Raw genomic sequence first — 21,320 nt, 5'->3', positions numbered from 1 at the left:
AAGCTTTAATGCTGACACTTGGTTGACTCAGAGTCTCCAGCTGCAGGACTTTTTTCCTGTATCTTAAACAAGTTAAGTACTTCTAGGAATAACCATGGTTTATATATTTACTATCTTATTGAAATATCGATAGTAGCTACTGTCTGAAGAAATGAGTTTTCTACACTCTTGATTTTATAGTTAAATATAAATGTATGTGTGTGTGTGTGTGTGTGTGTGTGTGTGTGTGTGTGTGTGTGTGTGTGTATCCATCCTACTGACTCTGATATAGTTAGTCAGGAGGTGGGTAAGCTTTTCCACATCTGAAAATACAACTATAGTTTATTTTGAAAGAAGATAAAATGGTAGACTTGTGTATTTGGCCCTTAATGATATCCAGTACTCTCAATCCTGATGAGTTTTTTTATTTAAAAATTCTATTTATTGAGAGAGAGTGCATGCAAGAGAGAGAGAAATATCAATTTGTTGTTCCACTTATTTATGCATGCATTGGTTGATTTTTGTATGTGCCCTGACCAGGGTTCAAACCTACAACCTTGGCATATCAGGGCGACACTCTAACCAGCTGAGCTACCCAGCCAGGGCCTAGTGAATTTTAATAGAGAGACTATAACACTAGAAAAAAAAATTAAGGCCTATTTCTTTATACTTAGAATTAAATTCTGATGACAAGCATGACCTTCATTTTTGTAAAAACAATACTTAATCAGAACAAAATCAGATTAGAAATATATCTATTTTATTTCTTTTTTTTTTCTTTTTCTTTTTTTCACCTCTTTGACTTTTTCCCAATGTTTTTTGTGTGGTTGGTTTTTTGAGTTTTTTTGTTTTGTTTTGTTTTTTTGTTTTTGTGGGGGTTTTTCAAGCTCTGTAGGTTGTGGGCTCTTCTCTCTTTCTCTCTTTCTGTCTCGTTGTTTTCATGCATCTCTCCATGTTCATTCTTGCTTTCTGACTGACTGTCCCTCATCTCTTTTTTTTACTCTCTCAACTTCCCTTTCTATTACATATGTGTCTTTTTCTCTATGCTTTTCTCCTTTGAACCAAGTCAACCACTCTTATAAAGACATGTAACAAATACTATGCAAAACTGTTCCTGATCTTCTTATGTCAGAATCATATAGCTCTCCTTAAATGCAACCTGGTTGGTGTGCTCAGTGGTTGAGCAAGGACCCATGAACTAGAGGGACATTGGTTCAATTCCTGGTCAGGGTACATGCGTAGGTTGCAGGCTTGGTTCCCAATAGAGGGCGTGCAAAAGGGAGTCAATCAATGTTTCTCTCTCATCAATGTTTCTTTCTCCTCTCCCTTCCTCTCTCTAAAAAATCAACGAAAACATATTTTTTAAAAAAAAATAAAGAAAAAAATTCAACTAAACCAGCATATCCCCAAACGTAGTTCTAGACCAAACCCATCAGCATCATACACAAATTAGTTAGAAATGAATATTCTCGGGCCCTAGCCCAGACCTACTCAGTATGAAACTCTACTGTTGGCTCAGCAATACTTTAACAAGCTCTTCATGTCATCCTGATGCACAGTATATTCTGAGGACCACTGACCTAAACTCAAGTGAGCAAAAAATCAGAAACGCATGCAAAATGGTACCTACAGCAGAAATAAACTAGGATAAAGGTTTCAAAATGGTATCTAAACATTTTAGCTTGCAAACAAACTAAATTGTTATTATCAGTTATCTCAAATTTTTAGTCTCTTTAAGAAAAACTGACACTCTGCTAGTTATAGTCATCTCCTCTCCCTCTCAAAAAAAAATTTTTTTAACTCTGCTCCAAATCTCAAAGATGGCCAGTTGGCATGCTGCTGCTGTCACCACTGTCATTAGAGTAAAAATTATGAGATATAGTCATTTCTTCTTGCTTTAATTTTTTTTCACCAGTTGTGAAATTTTCTCCTTCATTTTATAGTATTTAGGAAATGTATACTCCCCAGGCTGTTCATTTTTAAGACAACCATATTTAAATTCTACTCAATGTTAATTAAATGGTCAAAAAATTAGTTCTTTTAGAAAATTGAAACTTTTGGCTTATTTGAATAAGCAGCATTAAATATATTTACAGTCATGTAAAATGCAATATCTTAACATTTAAATTTTTAAAACACAGCTAAAAATCACTTTTAAAATGGTTATTTATAACTGAATAGTATATTGGCAAATAAAAAAATCATTTTTAATGGGTGGGAAGACTTTTTACTTAATTAGATCTTTTAAAATACATCTTAAAACATAGCTTCAAAACTTCTTCTTTATCCTCTTAAGCTATCTAAACATTGGCACTAATAATAGTTATTAAAATGGATAAATAAGTCAAGTGGAAATGTAGTAATGAAATTTAAGAAAGTCACTGAAAAAAATTGAAACATGATCAAAAAATTAAATTTACTCCCATATATTGAACTATAATATGAACTAATTATATTTAGAAAGAACTATTACTTTTGTATTATCTCAACATCTTCAAGTACTCTTAGTACAAAGTTTCTAGTTTTCTAGAAAACCCATAATTTCTCTGCAATGAAACATTTTACTGAATATAAAAAGAATTCTCAGCTCAAAAAGCATAAGACATCAAATCATTGAACATTTTTCTTGGACATAATGTAAGCCAAAGCAATAGATTTAAATTTTTCCATTGAATTCACAGGAATCCCTTTCTAAAATATGCGGGCAATACAAATTATATATACAATATATAGTTGATTGCACCTTTTTTATAATAACTTTGATTCTTACTGATGAACTTCAAAATGGAAATGTACAATTTTTCTCCTCTTACCCCATTTGATTTTATCATCAGAGCAGTATTAGGTGTGACAATGATAAATCCAAAAAGAGGGACCTTTTACTTTTTTCAGTTAATATTCTCAGCTACTTCAGAGATACATCTGGGTATTTACCAAAGGAAATATTACAAAAATGTGAGGTCTCTCATTTAGGAATCATTTATATCTATTTTAAACTGAGTACTTAGTAGTAAAATTAAATTATTAACGTAGCATTAAATTGTTATATGCTGAGGAGTTTATTTGCTATACCTGAATGTTATTAAAGGAACCATTTGCATTTCCAGATTACAATTTGCTAGCATTCCTTTTTCTACATTATAAATGGATGGCTGTACAAAGAAAGTTCCCTGTTGCAGTTAGAACACCCCACCTCATGCCCTTGCTGTTGGCAGGTTGTATTACTTACTCCACCATAAGGCGAGAGTTCTGATGCCTTGCCTCTATAGACTCTCTTTGAATAGCCCTCATCTGCTCTGCACTTTAGCAGCCTTGTCTACTGGAAAAGGATGAATACATTGGTCACTCTGTTTCTTTTTTTTTTTCTTTTAATATATTTTTATTGATTTCAGAGAGGAAGAGAGAGTGAGAGAAAGATAGAAACATCAATGATGAGAGAATCATTGATGGGTTGCCTCCTGCACACCCCACACTGAGGATCAAGCCTGCAACCCAGGCATGTGCCCTTGACCAGAATAGAAGTAGTAAGGTCACTCTGTTTCCATGTTAATATGTCCATAATCCATAGGGGAGATGGAAACCTCTTCTAATACATTTTGGGTGGTGCAGTAGGTTAGTATCCGCTAAATATTCATGTCCCCCTAGACTTCCAGAATGTGACTGTATATGGAAATAGAGTCTTACAGAAGTAATAAGGTTAGAGTTTATGGTTTCCCCCAGATTCAGCCCAGAAAGAAGGAAGGGAAAGAAGACCCTTTTACTCTCCTTCACTGGTCCATGCTTCTTGTCTAGCCTAAAAAATAGCAAAGCTCACTTTTCTTTTTTTCCAAATCTATTAGCAATGCCCAAACCTAGGCCTTTGAAAAGCACATACTAAAAATTTGACTCCTTTCTTATCTGCAAGCTTCTGCATCATCCATTTTTCAAGGCAACGAAAGTGAAAAACTTTAGTTTTTACAGGAAAAGGGGCAGAGAGTGCAAGGAATTCAAGGGAAGAAAAACTTTGTTAATGCCCCAAAATATGTTCCTGTCCCTGGTTTGGCACTTATTTAAGCTATGAGTATGAGAATTAGATAAGCAGCATTTATTAATCAGTGCAATAGTGATTATACATACACTGAGTGGCCAGACTATTATGATCTCTGAACGTATAATAATCTGGCCACTCAGAGGGTGTGTGTGTGTGTGTGTGTGTGTGTGTATTATTATATATATATATATAGGTCGGTGCATGAATTCATGCATGGGTGTGGTCTGGCCAGCCTTGCCAGGAAAAGGGGACATAGGCAGTTGGCCAGCGTGCCTGCTGGTCAAACTGGTCAATGAGAAAATTTGCATTTAGGATATACACTGAGTGGCCAGATTATTATGCATTCAGAGATCATAATAATCTAGCTACTTAGTATATATATATAGATTTTAAAGTGAAGTTATAAGAATATTTCAAGTACACTCAAGAACTCTTTTATTTGTTAATTAGGCCTGCATTTAAAAATTTGAAACACTAAATATTCCTTTATTTCCTAAGTGCAGCTTGTTATACAGCTATCAAAATGATGGCACTTTGTTGTAGAAGTTAACTGTTCTCGGGTTGGAATATTGCATTAAAGTTGCTGGTTTGTTTTTTGGGGGGGTTAAAAATACAGGCAAAAAAAGTGGCATGGATCATAACTATGTGTGTTAATATACAACCATGCATTGTGTGTGCAAAAAAATGATTGCTTTTCTATTTATCATTCTCAAGATAGCATTGGAAATACTTAAGTAGCTGAACCCTTGACTTTTCTATAAATATGTTTTGACCTCAGTTTTATTTATCTGTTTATCCAACAATGCTCAATAATATTTGGGTTAACTCCACAAGGATTTTCCATCTCAGGACACTTTCTACTAGATAGGACACAAAATTCAGTTGCTTAAATGGCCTCAATGTTCTTCAAAATAGGCTCAAGATAATGTCATACTTTTTAATTTCTTCAAAGGGTTGTTTCCTAAGATACTAATGTTATCAGAGAAATTGAGGTGTCCACACTCCCACTGGGTGCTGGGGATGAGGTCCTTATAATACATCAAGAAAAAGAATTTTCTGAGAGTCACACAGGAGGATGAGGGATTTTTATTTCCAGGGAATTACTTCCCTGGGTTCCCTAAGTCCCATTTCCCTTAGTTCCGTTATAGAAGTGTCACTGTGGTTTCAGTAGAGCTAGAAGCAGAGCTAGTGTCCAGAGTTTTCTTTCCATGTTGGATCTGGACCCAGTTCAGCATCAGGCTAACAGCAGTTCATCAGTCCATCATGAAGCTGCCCAAATGACATACCTATAATATTTGGTCTTCCCTTTGCTCCTTCTTGTTATTAATAACTAGTTCATTACAGTAGTATCACTAAGATCCCCAAAAGAGGTAAAGGCATTCTGCCCAGCAAACTGCTGCCATAATTCCAATCTAGGGACATTCCATACAACTAGTTTGATGAATTGCTCTGTCTGGTCAGGCCGCATCCAGAGGTTTGTTCTAATGGCCCAGGCACTTTCTGAGAAAAATATACTCCACTGTGTCCCAAGAATGGGTGTGACAATTGAGTAAATGTCTTGGAATCGGGAATGCTTGGCTTTGCATAAATCTGAACTTTGTAGATTAACCACCTACTTAATTCATTCATCCATAAAGCATGCATACACTTTGTAACAAATAGAATTTATGCCTACATTTAAATAAAAGAGACCATTTTAGCAAATAGTATCATCCCACCCTCCTTTGTTCAGGCCTCCTCGCTGACAGATGCACAAGTCCCTCAACATTTGATTTTTCAAAATCCAAACATCAAGGGGACCAGGGAGTGGCTTCTGCACATCTGTGGGAGCCTGTGGGAAGCTAATTCTGATGACAAGCTGCAAAGAGTCTTCTGGGGGCTGGTGAGGTCCATGAATCTGCATTTTAGTGAACACCAAATGTGAATACCACACCTGTTAACGTTATGAAATGATCCCCTTCCCAGTACAAATGATTTTCTCACCAATTCAGATTCACACAGGAGGATGAGGGATTTTTATTTCCGGGGAATTACTTCCCTGGGTTTCCTAAGTCCCATTTCCCTTAGTCCAGTTATAGAAGTGTCGCTGTGGTTTCAATTAATGAATTAGTCTCGCCTAGTGGTTTTCAAACTTCAGCGGGCATCTGAGCAGCTGCAGGACTTGTTCAAATGCAGGTTGCTGGGCCTCGTTTACAGAGTTTCTGATTCAGTGCCCCTGGAGTGGAGCCCAAGGATTTGCTTTTCACTGAAGTCCAAAAGAAATGGTGAAACTGCTGGTCCTAGATCTACAGTTTGAAAAGTACTGAGCTAAACTTACACTCTCTTGTGCAAACGCAAAAAAAAAAAGCAAACACTTTCCAAACTGTGTGGTATCTTATTAAAAGGGTTAAACAAAATTAAAGTATTTCTTTACTGCCTGAGTCCTCCTTTCATCATACTAGCATGTATTACTAACTCCACGTGGGGAGAGAAAATGCAGTATTTCTCACACATGTGTTACCACAGAATTCTCTTCTCAAGGAGAATCCTGGGAAACTACTTTTAAAAGCCTAACACAGCACCATGACAAATTAGTGCATTCAGGAAACTTGGACTTGCCCTTTTTTTTCTTTTTTTTTAATAAGGGAAAGTTTATTTAGAAAGTTAAAGAAGTAGTAGAAGGGCCCTTGGAGCTTAGGAAAAAGAGGGGGAGATATATGTGTTTTTGTTACCAGGGGAGTTGAAGTATCCCTTTTCCCACTGAGTGCTGGGATTGGGGAGGTCTTTACGATATCCCAAGAGAAAGAATTTTCTGAAACTCCCCTGATAAAAATCATGAAAGGAGAGTGATTTTATTTGCGTGGAATTATATCCCTGGATTTCCAAAGTTCCCTTTCCCTTAATCCAGTCCTAAAAGAAGTGTAGCTGGAAATACAGTAAAGCTAAAAGCAAAGCCAGTGACCAGAGTTTCTGTTCCATGTTACAGCCAGGTCTGGTTTGGCATTAAGTTATAATAGTTGCAGTCCATTAGTCCCTTGTGTGGGGGCCATGTGGACAAACATCAGTTTTCATATTGAAGAAGATAGAGGGAATCATAAGTAATATGCCAAGAACAGACTGAAGGGTCCCAGGTTCGAATCTGGTCAAGGGCATGTACCTTGGTTTTGGACACAACCCCAGTGGGGAGTGTGCAGAAAAAATCTTTCATCGATGTTTTGAACTCTCCATCCCTCTCCCTTCTTCTCTGTAAAAAATCAATAAAAATATATATATTTTTTTTAAATATGCCAAGAATAGTGTGTCATGTTTCAGTACATCTAAAGTACTGTATCTTAAAGTATGGCCCAAAGAATCAACTCCAATATCTATTAAATATGGAGACTGGAAGACCCATCAATGACATATAACATCAGGATCTGTAGAAGTGGAGCCCAGAAATTCACATTTGTAACAAGTTCCCAGAAAATGTTTATCTCACTCAGTTTGAGAATCACTCATTAATTTAATTTTATTTTTTTAAATATATTTTATTGATTTTTTACAGAGAGGAAGGGAGAGGGGTAGAGAGCCAGAAACATCAATGAGAGAGAAACATTGACCAGCTGCCTCCTGCACACCTCCTACTGGGGATGTGCAAGCAACCAATGTACATGCCCTTGAGCGGAATCAAACCTGCGACCCTCAGTCCGCAGGCCAACGATCTATCTATCCACTGAGTCAGACTGGTTTTGGCCACTCATTAATTTTAAAGGAGAACCTATTTCCCCAATACGCCAGAATGTTTCTGTGTTCTTGAACGTTTCTGCTCTCTCATTTTTATTTTAGGAGACAACAATGGATGGGTTTTTCAAATTGAGAAAAATTTTATCAATTACAACAGAACGACCTTCCCATACCTCTTAGAGTCTGAAACACCGAAATGCTGTAAGTAACCGGAGGGGTTGAATCTCCTGTTTCATGAATTCATGAGGCACCATGTCTTTAAAAGTTGGACCCAACATTTAAAAAAAAAAAAAAAAAAAAAAAAGGCTAGTTATAGTTTTCCTGTTGCAAACTCTATTAGATATGCAGTCTTAATTTGAGAATTTTATATAAAAATGACTCAGGGATCTTAACTGTAAAAGTAATAAATCATACTAGGTATTGTTGTAAATAAGATTACTGTCAGTCAAGATGGCCATTTTATATGTCTCCTTTTTACAGTCACTATAAACTCCGATATAAAGGAAACTGAAAATAGAAGAGCATAAAAGCTATTTGGATTTTAATGCTTGTAAGTGAAAAATCTTCTGAGGTCTAAACTATGATTTAGAGCTACAAAAAAGGCCTTATTAATTATAACCTACCATGCAGAATGATATATCAAAAACTTACAAAAACACTAGAGGCAGTGTTGGAGGGTATAACCTTGAGGATTAAGCCTTTAATATTTTAGATCAGGAAGATCTATATGAATAATTTCTTTTAAATAAATTTAGTCTATTCTAATAAATTGTGCCAATGTAAATTTGCACCTTGGAATTGTAATGTTGATTCTAGCTTTTCAAAACCTCAGTTGAGCCCTAGCTGGTTTGGCTCAGTGGACAGAGCCTCAGCCTGTGGACTGAAGGGTCCCAGATTCAATTCCAGTTAAGGGAACATGCCCGGGTTGTGAGCTCCATCCTCAGTGATCCCTCTCTCATCACAGATGTTTCTATTTCTCTCTACCTCTCCCTTTCTCTCTCAAATCAATAAAAACATTTAAACAAAACAAACCCGCAGTTAAAAGCAGGGGTTGGGTTACTTTACTATTTTTATGTTCTACCACAAATTGTAAATTATAGCTTTTGTTTTCATTTTTAGCATTTCTGTCTTTACTACTCAAATGAGATTAATAAAACTACTAGCAATCCCCAGTTTAAGGGAGTGTACGTTCTTCGCGTAAGTCTCACAGGCTGCTCAGCAATCTGTCTCGGCCTCACGTTGTTTCCCAGAATATGAAGACCAAATTACTAGATCATTGAAAAACTAAAAGCTTTGGGGAAAGAAAAAAATTAATATAATGAAAAAATGACAATGGATCAAGCCACATTTCTCAAAACATAGTTTTTCTTTTCATTTTGTTTTATGTATACTTTTCATATCTTAAATTTTAATTGCATCTTTTTATATCTCACCTATTCCCAAAAGGCTTTTAGGCAATTCATGATAAAACTATGGCTATTAACAAACTTAAACCATTAACATAACATAAATGACCAAAATTCAATGGTGAGTAGAAAAAGGAATGGAAAAGGAAAATAAGGTAATCTTCACTGAGAAAAGTTCAGTAGTTGTATCCAAAGCTTAGTTCTGAATTTAGTAGTTACTAGGTCAAAGAAGAGGGAAATGGGCTACAGGACTTTCATAGTCTGGTTTCTAAAGTAAAAACAAACAAATGGGAGGAAAATCGATCAAGTAAGCAAGAGAAATTAATTTTTGCCTGAACCTGAACTCTGAGAGAAATTTGTCACAAGTAATATTACAGAGCAGAAATGGAGCTATACAATAAATGATGTATCAAAAAGTTTTTATCAGTACTTAGTAAAGAACAAATAGATACTTTTAATTATTTTTAAACACAATTCAAGGAGAGGTGGTAATAATTAAACATCTTTTTGAAACTTAAAAGCAAGCAATGGCCCTGACCTGTTTGGCTCAGTGGATAGAGCATCGGCCTGCGGACTAAAGGGTCCCGGGTTCGATTCCGGTCAAAGGCATGTACCTTGGTTGCAGGCACATCCCCAGTAGGAGATGTGCAAGAGGCAGTTGACTAATGTTTCTCACTCTCTATTCCTGTCCCTTCCTCTCTGTAAAAAATCAATCAAATATATAAATATATATATATATATATAATTTTTTTTTCCAAAAAGCAAGCAATGTAAAATGGATAGAAAGTGTAGTATAAAATTTGGAAGTGATACTTGAATTAAGGTTCATATTGTGCCACTTTATCTGAATCAGATTGTTATAAGGATTTATTGGAAATTAAACTGAGGATGGCTAATAATCATTTTTGGCTGAATGACAGAATGTGGTGAGCTCACATTTATAAAGTGTACCTCTCAAGAAGAGTGCCACAAAAAAACATATATCTACTGTTAACTAATGTATTAATAAAGTTTATACAATATTTGAGGGATTTGGAAAGTGCAGAGATTTGGAAAGAATTTTTACTCAGCCATAATTTCATTAACTAGCTGGTGCATTGCTCATCCTTTTCGATTTTAGCATAGTGAAATTTCCTGTTCAAACCATTTTTGTCATGTGTTCAATTAGCATTTTAGCATGATCTAAAAGCACAACCATATTATAACCACTGGAGTTAAGCTAATCTCACTGCCCTTCTTACTCTCACTCTCAGGACCTTCATCTTCCTGCCAAACCCTCACCACTCCTTCCCCACAACATAAACACACTCACGCTGGAATGGCTTTTATGTGAAGAGACAGAATCGGTTTTCAGAGACTCATAACCAAAGCGGTCACTTACCACTATAAAGCTGTTTAGTTCTTGGCAGAGACTCTGTTTACAAAGGACACAAATCCTAAGCTATCGTCTTGATCTCTCGTGGTCTTGTAAAGGTGTCTGCAGAGTTATTTGGGAGGAGAGGAAGTGCAGCTGTCACCAGCCAGTATCTGAGCCAAGGAGACCCGTTACTATTTCCAAGGCTGCAGCCAATCGTGCTGGTGAGCAGTCACCTGCCAGCTGTGTCACGGGAATCTCTACTCTGCCATTAAGACACAGTTCCAGTCTCTGAAAGCTCTACTGTGAAAGTCACAACGGAGGCCTGCAAGCAGGAGCATCCTCCTATGATCTTTTAAAATGTTGTTCACTGTTATCGTTTTTAAAATAGGTAATTGTGTAGAAAATACTGTCCTGAATCTTGAAGGAAGCTGGTTGGCTTAGCTACACATGTTCCCATCTCAGTATGGGAATGATTAGGAGAAGTGATCCACTGGGACATCTAGACACAGACTACACCTACTTTGCCTGTTCTCTGTAGACATTGGAGCCTGTAACCTTAACCTCTGCTGTACAGTTCAGGGCTTCAAAGCAAATATAGAAGGGGAGCATTCCTCCTTGCTCTCAGTAATCATCTACTCCTCGCAGAGGCAGGAATCAGACTAGATTTATTACACCTAGTAATAATCCCATTTTACTCTTTAGCTAGATGAGCGCATGACTGCAAGTCTCATGTAGACTTTAGGAATATTGGGTCTCATCTTTAAGACTATCACTGTAGCCCCACATGATAACCAAAGGCATGTATCCCATGCCCCCTCTTCCCAACACCCATCAGTAAGAAGAGAATAGCTTTGTGTAAAAATATGTTCAATCCCATAAATGACATTTTAGACATTCTTGCATCCCTACAAAAGCCAAAAGATCACTTTAAAATCCTTTGAAAAACTCCTGAAATTTTCAGTGGAGAAAAAAGAAATCTACCAACACTATAGCTCAGCATTTAGTTCTCTGCCTACTTGGTAGTTAAAAATGATTTAGTCCTCCATTAACGATTTGATTATATTGTCAGTAAACACTTTATTCTTAAGTAGCAGCTTTAATGTGGACATTAAAGGCCGTCACACACTATCATATCTCCCTCAGACTAGCTTTTCCCCTGAGGTAAGCAAGAGCAGATGATTTCATTTATTTGCAAAAATTAAAAAATAAAAATAAAATAAAGGAGAATTGCAGTCTGCTATTTAAACCTGTATATTTTTATATCTTAATGTTTTATCGATAGTTCCATGTAATGTTCAAGTTAAAAGCAAACTTTGGAACCTTAATTTAAAGCACTAACTGAATTGCTTAGGTAAAACAAGATAGACTTTGTACTAAATAATTTTCATAGCTTTTTCTTACTTTCCATTACCCTCCTGTTCCTGGTCCCTCACTGTCCTCATGTCTTACTCTCTTTCCTTTATTCAGCCATCAGTTTTGTGCCCATAAAATGCCTTTGCCGAGATTTACAGCTTGACTGTGATGAGTCCAAATTACGAACTGTTCCATCAGTTTCTTCAAATGTGACCTCCATGTAAGTAGAAAATAATGGCTTTGCCTGAGCCGGAACAGTCCTTGGGAAACTGTGTCATAATTAAAGCCTTGTCATTCTTGATATATTACATTTACTCAAAGATCATGTCATTGCTCCATGCTAGATTCTAGTTGCTGATATTTATTTTACATGTATTAAATGCTACCCTTATTCTAAATTATTCCATGCATTAACTTACTTAGTCCCTTATAACAATATAATGTCACCATATTTCATCTAAACAAAGGACACAATCAATTGTATGTGCTGCTAAAGAAAAAAGCTGCCAATTAAACTTTTATATAGAGCTTTCTTATTTTATCAAGTGTTTACTTGACGCATATTTGAAAGAACTCTTTTAGAGTTTATTGAACATAAATTTTAATACACTCTGATATATAAAATTTTAAAAAAGTTAACTAAATGGTATTAGTAAATATTCCCAAAGATTCACATTTAAAATTAAACTCTTCTGAATCACATTTGGTTTGGAGATGTTGATAACTGGGTTTTTTTCTTAAGTAACTCAAACTTATATATGTAAAACAGAAATCTTGATATTAAGTGGTTTGTTGATCCAGTACAGATTAGAATTCAGCAAACTTCAACACCACAAATATACACATTTGGCTGAGACTTTCAAAATAAATCAGTAAAAAATAGATATTTTAGTCCAATATTTTTGCTGAGGTTTTTTTGTTTTCATCAGATGTTTTAGTGACTTATGGCTCTGTGAATATAAGGGCAAAATAAAAGTTATTCTTAAATTTACAAATGTTGGCAAATTCTGCCTTGTTTTAACCCAAACCATGTAACCCAGCAAGTCATATGCTTGGTATATATAAGGGGTGGGGAATAGCTATGATGATAGTGGTGCCATCAAATAAATAGCGTCCAGGAGTTTACCCAAGTGGTGTCATCTAGGGACTTTACCCAAATTGACAATGAGCTGAGGGCATCCGGCAGGGTAAGCTACAGAGACTTTTCGAAAGGAAGCAACATTTTCACCTAAACTAAGGATAGCCTTCTTTCCTAGAATCAATTCACCAATGCTCTTTGTTATAGTAATTAGTCTTACTTAAAAAATAATAATAATCTCTTCCCCAAAAAATCTGAGGTCCTATGGAGAGTTTCCATTATTTAAATTCTGACTGGAACTGCTGGGTTTTTATAATGTGTGATGATTTCATTCTATATTCAAAGAAAAAAAGTATCACCCCAATGCTTACATCAAATTACTCAAAAATCCAAACCAAAGAATACCTTGATGCTTCCAATCTTTTTTCTTATTTTTCCACAAATAAAATTTCATTTCATTCTTGAGCAATTCAGCTAATCTTTGTAAATGAGAACAGAAGAGTGCTGGAGAAGTAGAGGAGGATAAGGCAATGACTAATTAGAAAGTGCATGTCCCACCTAAGGGTATTCTGATTCAATTAAAAAAAAAAAAGCTCTTCTGGCTCAGAACATACAGACATACATACACCAGACATACATGTGTAATGTATATGCATTGTACATACACACATACATATATACATAAAGAGATGTGTGCATACATATGAGCCACCGGTTTTCAACTCTTGGTATAAGGAAAAAACGGGGATCATAAATGATTGGCTATAGAAAGACGAGGATGAAAGAAGAGTCCAAGATGACTGTGAGGTTTCTATTCTGAGTAATACGGTGATCCAAGGATGGGGAGCCTGGTGGCGATAAGTAGGGGAGGACTCTAGCTTTAGAAGTTTCTTTCAATTTGAGGTTAACAGGTCATGCCGTGGAAATTTCCTATAGGAATTTGGAGATGTGAGAACGGAGTGCAGGAGTTATGTCTGTACCACTTTATTTTATTTTGTGTTTTTTAAAAATAGCTTTTTCTTGCACTTTGGGTTGAGCAGCTTGATTGAGGGTGTCCATTTCTATTTTCCTGTGCAGAACACTGACTCAGCATCATATCTTGTCCCAGTGTTTGTTCCATTCCGCAGAGAAAAGGCTTTACAGCAAACACATTAGGAGAGTAAATATTAGGAGAGTTTATTACTGAGCTCAGTCCATATTTTGAGTCAGAACTATCATAGAGAAATTTCAGAAATGGACTAAATCATATATAAGTAAAGTAGTAAAGAAGCCAATAACCCAAGTAATATTTATTGAAGTTGGGATTGTTAAAGATATTTCACATAAATGCTAATAACAAAAGAGACAAATATTTAAATATGTTTATTTCTGCATTGTTCTACTTTGCTAAATATTAACTCTATGAAAGCTGACATTAAGGTCCTGGGATTTTATCATTAAAATGACATCACCCATTAAGAACTTCCTTTTTAAAAACTAGAGGTAGCTCTAACAATTATAATAATAAAGCCAGCAGTTGCTCTCTTTCATTCACATACTTCACTTTGCGAGAAGTCAAACTTGGAATTTTAATTTTAAATACAAAAACCTATTATATTAAAAAGTATTTGGGTTTGTTCTATTAAGTGGGAATAACAACATCTACCTCCTTCCATTTCCTGGGGCCCTATGAAAATATAGAGAATGCTATTTGTGAAAACATTTGGCATCATTTAGAAAGAAAGAGCCTATAAATTGTAGGCACCATTAATAAAAACCCAAATTTCTAAGAAACATTATTTAAGAAACTTTAAAGGGATGGGAACCTTTCTTCTGCCAAGGGCCATTTGGATCTTTGTAGCATCACTTGCAGGCCACAAAAAATTATCAAATTAAAAATTAGCCTGCTATATTTTGTCAAACATTTAATTAACTCACTGCTAATGCCTTGGCAGGCCCACACCAAATGCAATTAACTTCTTGCTCTTGTGTTCTCTCATGGGACCTCACTTGTGTCTCTTTTAAGTATATCAAAGATTCTTCTTGTGTACCCAGCCGCCAGTGTTAGTAATAATAACAACATCATATTATGAGAGGTAATCCATTCTTTCACAATTAAAGAAAAGACTGACATGGAAAGAGTATGTATGATTCATGTAAGGGATCCCAGCTGCAATTGTTTTGGGATTTTTGGTTTTTTTGTTGTTGTTGTGTATTTTTATTTGTGTGTGAGTGTGTGTGTGTGTGTTTTAGTTTGTGCTTTTATTTTGTTGCTTGTTTTATTTTGTTACCACTACGTTACATTGCTTTCCTTTAAAAAAATATTTAAAGATTTTAGGTCCTTTTCAACAAAACCACAATTAAAGTGGACCTGGTCTGTGTCAAGCTGCTTTTCAAATTGTGAAGCAAGGCAAAATCTTTCCATATGATTTATTAGAAATTGAAATGGACCACTTATGTAATAAGGATGGTTCAATTGTATGTACCAATTGACAGTTTTCTTCACAACTAATTTTAAAAGGAAGCCAAAGTAGTGGAATTTGAACAATGAAATATTGAAGAATATAAAGTTATTTAAGTCCTTGAATGTGTTTTAAAAAGAAATGCTATTTTTATTATCATGCAAAAGCTGAAATGTTTTCTAATGTTTGCTAAATAAAAGTAGAAAAGGAGAACATAACTAAAAATTATTTTCTCAATTTTATTATCTTTAATTTGTATGTCATATCTATAGTGCTGTAATCTAATTTAAGAAAAGAGAATATAATTAATACAAAATCAACAATTAGACCATGTTAAAATGATACTAGGAATATGAGCATAGCATCAGGAAACAAAATGTTTCCTGAAAGCTGTTGCTAAAGTAAATAAAGTTTATAATTATCCATATTGTTGTGGTTTTAAAATAAAGAAAAGCAAACTTCAAGTAAGAATCCAAATTTATGTTTATTTCAGGTCACTTCAGAGGAACTTAATAAGAAAACTTCCTGCTGATGCCTTCAAGAAGTACCATGACCTTCGGACACTGTAAGAAAAAAAGTTTCAATTTTTAAAAATTTAATTATTGGTATTAAAATTAACATTTTTGGCATATCTATTTCTTCCCATGTCTGTAACAGCAGCATTACCACTGTTTAAACTTAATCCTTCTGTGGGGACTTATTTAGCTATTAGCTGGAGACTACCAGGTAATTTTTTTTTAGTAGTTGTAGAAGCCATTCAAGAAAAATCTTATATACCTATCCCCAAGGAAACTAGAGAATGTGTGTTGTAAATTTTCCTGCCCTACTCTGCCAAAGTGGGGACCATCAGGAGGTTTCACTCTGCACTATTTAACAATAGATCACCTCAACACACACCTTAAAGAAAGATATGAAAAACTTATACTACATCTGCAGTCAAGATTAGATAGTGAAGAGTTTTCCCCCATAAACTGACCAACATTGCTCAGTGGTTGAGCATCTACCTGTGAACCAGGAGGTTATTCCCACTCAAAGCAAATGCCGGGGATTGGAGGCTCCATCACCAGTGGGAAAGTGCAGGAGGCAGCCGCTCAATAATTCTCTTTTTTTAAAATATATACTATTATATACTTATTGATTTCAGAGAGGAAGGGAGAGGGAGAGAGATAGAAAAATCAATGATGAGAGAGAATCATTGATCAGCTTACCTCCTGCATGCCCCACACTGAGGATGGAGCACAAAACCTGGGCATGTGCCCTGACAGGGAATCGAACCATGACCTCCAGATTCATAGATCAACACTCAACCACTGAGCAACACAAGCTGGGTCAGTGATTCTCTTTTATCATTGATGTTTCTGTCTCTCCCTTCCTCTCTGAAATATATATATACTGTGTGTGTGTGTGTGTATGTGTGTGTGTGTGTGTGTGTGTGTGTTGTGAGTGTGTATAAAAATAAAAAGAGCTTCCCCTGCCCCCAGTTTTGCAAATTCAGTCTCCACCTAAGACTAAATTCCATTTTCACATCTGCCTTGCAGGTTGAGTTTTATTTTGGTCTCAAATAGTATCTGACATTCTAGCTTCTCTTGTTTAGGTGGGCTTTAGAGTGATGTATTGTATGTACTCTCAAAATCCAAAATTATCCAGGTGATGTTAACTGATAATTTAGGCCAACCTGTGAATAAATCGTATTGTCATATGCTTGTGTTTAAATATTTTGAATCTACCAAAAAAAAAAAAAAAAGTATATTTCACATTTGAACACAGAAATTCCAATAAAAATTACTTTTTAGAAATTTTATTCTGGACATTTATCAATCAACAAAAAAGAAGTTGTCAAAATTATGCCTGATACAAAAATTTCAAGATAATACTTCTTTATGTTCTGAGTTCTGTACTATGAAGAGTTTTTCTGATCTACAGCACCACCTTATGTCCACATGTTTAAAAGAAGTTAGGACTTCAAATTTCAATAGCAAAATTCAGGTTTATATAACACAGTAGTTTATGATTTTTAAACAAAGAACATTAAGTTAATTCATGAACAGCCAATTTGTTCCAAACAATAAAAAAAAATAGCCTAATTTAAAAAAATTCTAATTGATTATCAGATGTATAGCTTGGCTCAGTCTCCAGAAAACATACTCCATTGTTTGCTCATTACAATAGTTATAAATAAATAAATAAATAAATAAATAAATAAATAAATAAATATTAAAGTCTATGTATTAGTGAGAAAGATGCATTACCTACTATGTGATTGGGCCACATGATCTGTGAAATTGCTATACGTAATAAATTTATAATCAAAGTTAGATTTTCTTGCATGTTGCAGAAATAGGGGATCTCTTTTAGTCAAAATTTCTAAGTGTTTGTATTGGTTTCTCCCTTATCATTCTTAAAATTTATAGAAATGTATACATAGACTAGCCAAACGGACAGCTCTCAGAGCACGAACTCAGGCTTGGAGGTCTTCCTTGGTCATCCCCACCACCTGGGCCATAAAAACACAAAGCTTCACCAGTGAATATGATGCAATTGCTTATGCTCTGGGACCTATTTCCTTTGGCCTCCAGCTGCCTCAGGGTCAAACTATCAATGTGACTTTAGTTATTAACTAAGTAAGCCTGCCTTCTTGTCCTGATGTTCCTATCTAATTTATATTCTTCTAGTCCTGATTCTTTTCATTTTTATTTTTCTCTTTGTCATGTATATTCCCCATAAGTTTCCTCAAACATTTTTTGTGCTGGGAGCAAGACTTTGGGTGTCTAGTTAATAAGATTAAAGTCGACTTGCTTAGCAGACATGGAATATTTCTGGAGGCCTTACTTATATGTTTGCCAGCACTATGTCAAACACCAACAAGTTTGAAAAATTATAGCTAAAAAGTCTGACTAACTTTAATGCCTTACTGTGCATTGAAATTTCATTCCCAGAAAAAAATAAAAAATAAAAATTTTATTCTCAGAAAATTCAAATATTAAATTTTAGCTATTACCTTTTTTACTTTTACAACTAGTATTTCTAAGTTAAAAACTAGCCTAATCATGCATGAATTTAAAATAGCAAAACAAAGTTACATGATGTCCACATTCACTAAATTATTTCCTTATATATACCTTTTATAATTAAATTTTTTTAATTGTGTTAAAAAAAACATTTGACATAAATGTACCTTCTTAACCATTTTAAGTATAGGTTTCAAGGCATTAAGTACTTCACATCATTATATTAACATCGCCACCATCTAGCCACAGAATTCTTTTCAACTTCAGAACTGAAAGTCAATTTCATTGTTTTTCATTTATTTATTTATTTTTATTCTTAGAATAGTTTTAGGTGTATGGAAAAATGAAGATAATACAGAGGATACCCATATACCTCTCACCTAGTTTCCCCAATTATTATCATCTTCTATTATTATAGCATATTTGTTACAATTAATGAATTAATATAGATATGTCATCGTTATCATTATGTTTTCCTTTTAATAATTTTCACAGGTTCTTGCAAAACAATAAGATTAGATCCATATCCAAGTATTCTTTCAGAGGACTGTACAATCTTACTAAACTGTAAGTACCAATTTATTTGCCCGTTCCACAGTGGTTTGTCAGACTGTCCCGTCCCAGGCCATACCAGCCCTCCAACCCACAACGATGCCTAGGAGAGGAGATGTGCAAAGAGCTGAAGGGGCACATGGCATTTCAGCTAAGAGCATGGGGTTCTGAGTCATACAGGCTTTCAAGTCCTGACTTCATCACTCACTTAAGTGAGTTAAGTTTAGCAATTTATTTTCCTTTCTAAGCATCAGTTGCCTCTCCTGTTAAATATAAATTATAACAGTACCTACCTCAAGGTTGTTGTGAGGAACAAATGAGAAAATTTATGAAAAGAATTAGGCACACTGTGCCAGACATATTACAAGAAATATATATATATATATATATATATATATATATATATATATATATATATATATATATATATATATATATAGACTGCTAGCCACTGGAATGACCGGAACAACCAGTTGCTGTGATATGGCGCGCACTGAGGCCAGTGAACCTGCCTGATCACGGTGAGGCCAGCCAACCTCCCTTGGCCCCTATAACCAGTTGGCCCTGCCCCTGATCGCTCCCTCTACTCCAAAAGGAGGTGGGGCCAACCGGTCAATCTCCAAGCAGTCCCTCCTCCTGCCAGCCCCACCCCAGACTAGCCACACCACCCCAATCAGGGCAAGGCTGGCCAGCCAACTGCCTGCGGCCCCTTCTCCTAACCAACCCCACCTCTGATGGATCCCCACCACACTGTTTGGTTCGGGCCAGCCAGCCCACGCCCATAGCCCTTCCCCACAGCCGGCCCAGCCCTAATCAGCCCCAATTGGGGCAGACCAGCTGGCCAACTTCCCACCATCTCCTCCTCCCAACAGGTCCAGCCCTAATCCACCCCAATTGGGGCCGGGCTGGCTGGACCCCAGCCATGCACAAATGTGTGCTCTGGGCCTCTAGTCCTACATAATAAAACCCTAATATGCAAATCTACCAAATGACAAAACAACTGGTCCCTGTGACGTGCACTGACCACCAGGGGCAGATGCTCAATGCAGGAGCTGCCCCCTGGTGTTAAGTGCACTTCCACAGGGGGAGGACCGCTCAGCCAGAAGCCGGCCTCATGGCTGGTGAGGGAGCACAGCATTGATGGTAGGAGTCTCTCCCGCCTGCACGGCAGCATTAAGGACCCCTGGGGGATGTCTGCCAACTGGTCCCGGATTCTGAGAGGGTGCAGGAGCCAAGACAGATAAGTCAGACCAACTTCCTTCCAGCAGCCTGCACATCAGTGTTTCCAGTACAGCCTTGCACTACTGCTGGGGAGACATAAGCCTCTCATTCTCCAGAAGCTTACTTGGTCTTAGGTGGAGAAGCAATCGCAGCATGCACCCAATAAGAGGGAATGACTAAAGAGGTTACTTGAGTCTTTAACTTGTGTCGTTCAAACCAAAGCTGCTGCGTAGGATGATTCAGTGAAAGAATGGACCATTTGTGTCCAGAGCAGCGAAGAGTGGCTCAGAAAAGGGACTGGGCTCAACAGATGAACACCGACTGCGTGGGTGGATTAAATGTCTGTACCTGACAGATTTCCATTACCTTTCAAGGGAGCCCCTGAGGTATTCAGAGGAAGTGTAGAAGCTATTCTTTACCTCTTCTTGTGCCCACCTGAGGCTCCAGGTTTGAAAGGGAGGGAAGGAAGTGGTTCTAATATGGGGCCTCATCCCTTACTGCCCATAAGCAAAAGTCAAACTTGGTGGGGGAAGGAGAGATTCCTGTCAGGAGACATTTTACAGGATGTCTACTTAAGATCTGCAGAGTGGAGAAAAGAGAGAAATCAGGGTGGGCCGTGTTATCAGTGGAAGTGAAACTTAAACTGATACTTGTCTATGAAGCACAGGCAGAGAGGAAAAAGAACAGGAAAGACATTGAAGTGGGAGGCATGGCCGAAAACATTGTTATAATAAATAATATGTACTGAGTACTGTGACTTGCCAGTGCTGATGCCGTGCATTGCCTCGAATGATACATCAGCCCTTAGGAGCAGGTACTAATACTGTCTCCATTTTAGAGTTGGAGAAGCAATGGCTTTCAGAAGCTAATTGCTTGCTTAAGGTCACACTGTCAGTGACAACGCTAGGAATCAAACTGGCAGCAGATTCAGAGCAGTGAATGGATGCACTAACGAAACTGCGCTAGAAATCAGCATGGTGAGAGGAGATCAACATAGAAGAGAGGGGATTTACTCTGTAAAAGTGTGAGAGGTTGCGTAGGTATGGTGGGGTCAACCTCTTTAGCAAGACATGCCATGTCCTTTAACCCGAACAGAGGGCCCTGACTGCCTCCCAGGTTCATCTCTTAACTGTCTTCACAGCCGCATGGCGAGGCCACACTGAATTATCTGGCAATCCCTTCGCTAGTCACTC

General features: G+C 36.5%; 1 protein-coding gene across 1 annotated transcript in view; it reads left to right on the top strand.

The window, feature by feature from the left end:
* Nucleotides 1-21,320, top strand: part of RXFP1 (relaxin family peptide receptor 1) — a 78,734-nt gene that overhangs the window by 33,417 nt on the left and 23,997 nt on the right. Inside the window, exons 3-6 of the mRNA XM_036424806.2 lie at nucleotides 7,814-7,912; nucleotides 11,942-12,047; nucleotides 15,840-15,911; nucleotides 18,850-18,921. Coding sequence (XP_036280699.1) covers nucleotides 7,814-7,912; nucleotides 11,942-12,047; nucleotides 15,840-15,911; nucleotides 18,850-18,921 — 349 coding nt within the window. The remainder of the gene's footprint in view (nucleotides 1-7,813; nucleotides 7,913-11,941; nucleotides 12,048-15,839; nucleotides 15,912-18,849; nucleotides 18,922-21,320) is intronic.

This window comes from Pipistrellus kuhlii, unplaced genomic scaffold (genome assembly GCF_014108245.1).
Source record: "Pipistrellus kuhlii isolate mPipKuh1 unplaced genomic scaffold, mPipKuh1.p scaffold_m20_p_8, whole genome shotgun sequence".
NCBI lineage: Eukaryota > Metazoa > Chordata > Mammalia > Chiroptera > Vespertilionidae > Pipistrellus > Pipistrellus kuhlii.
Note: the sequence above shows the minus strand (reverse complement) of the source record. Positions and strands in the feature narration are given on the sequence as shown.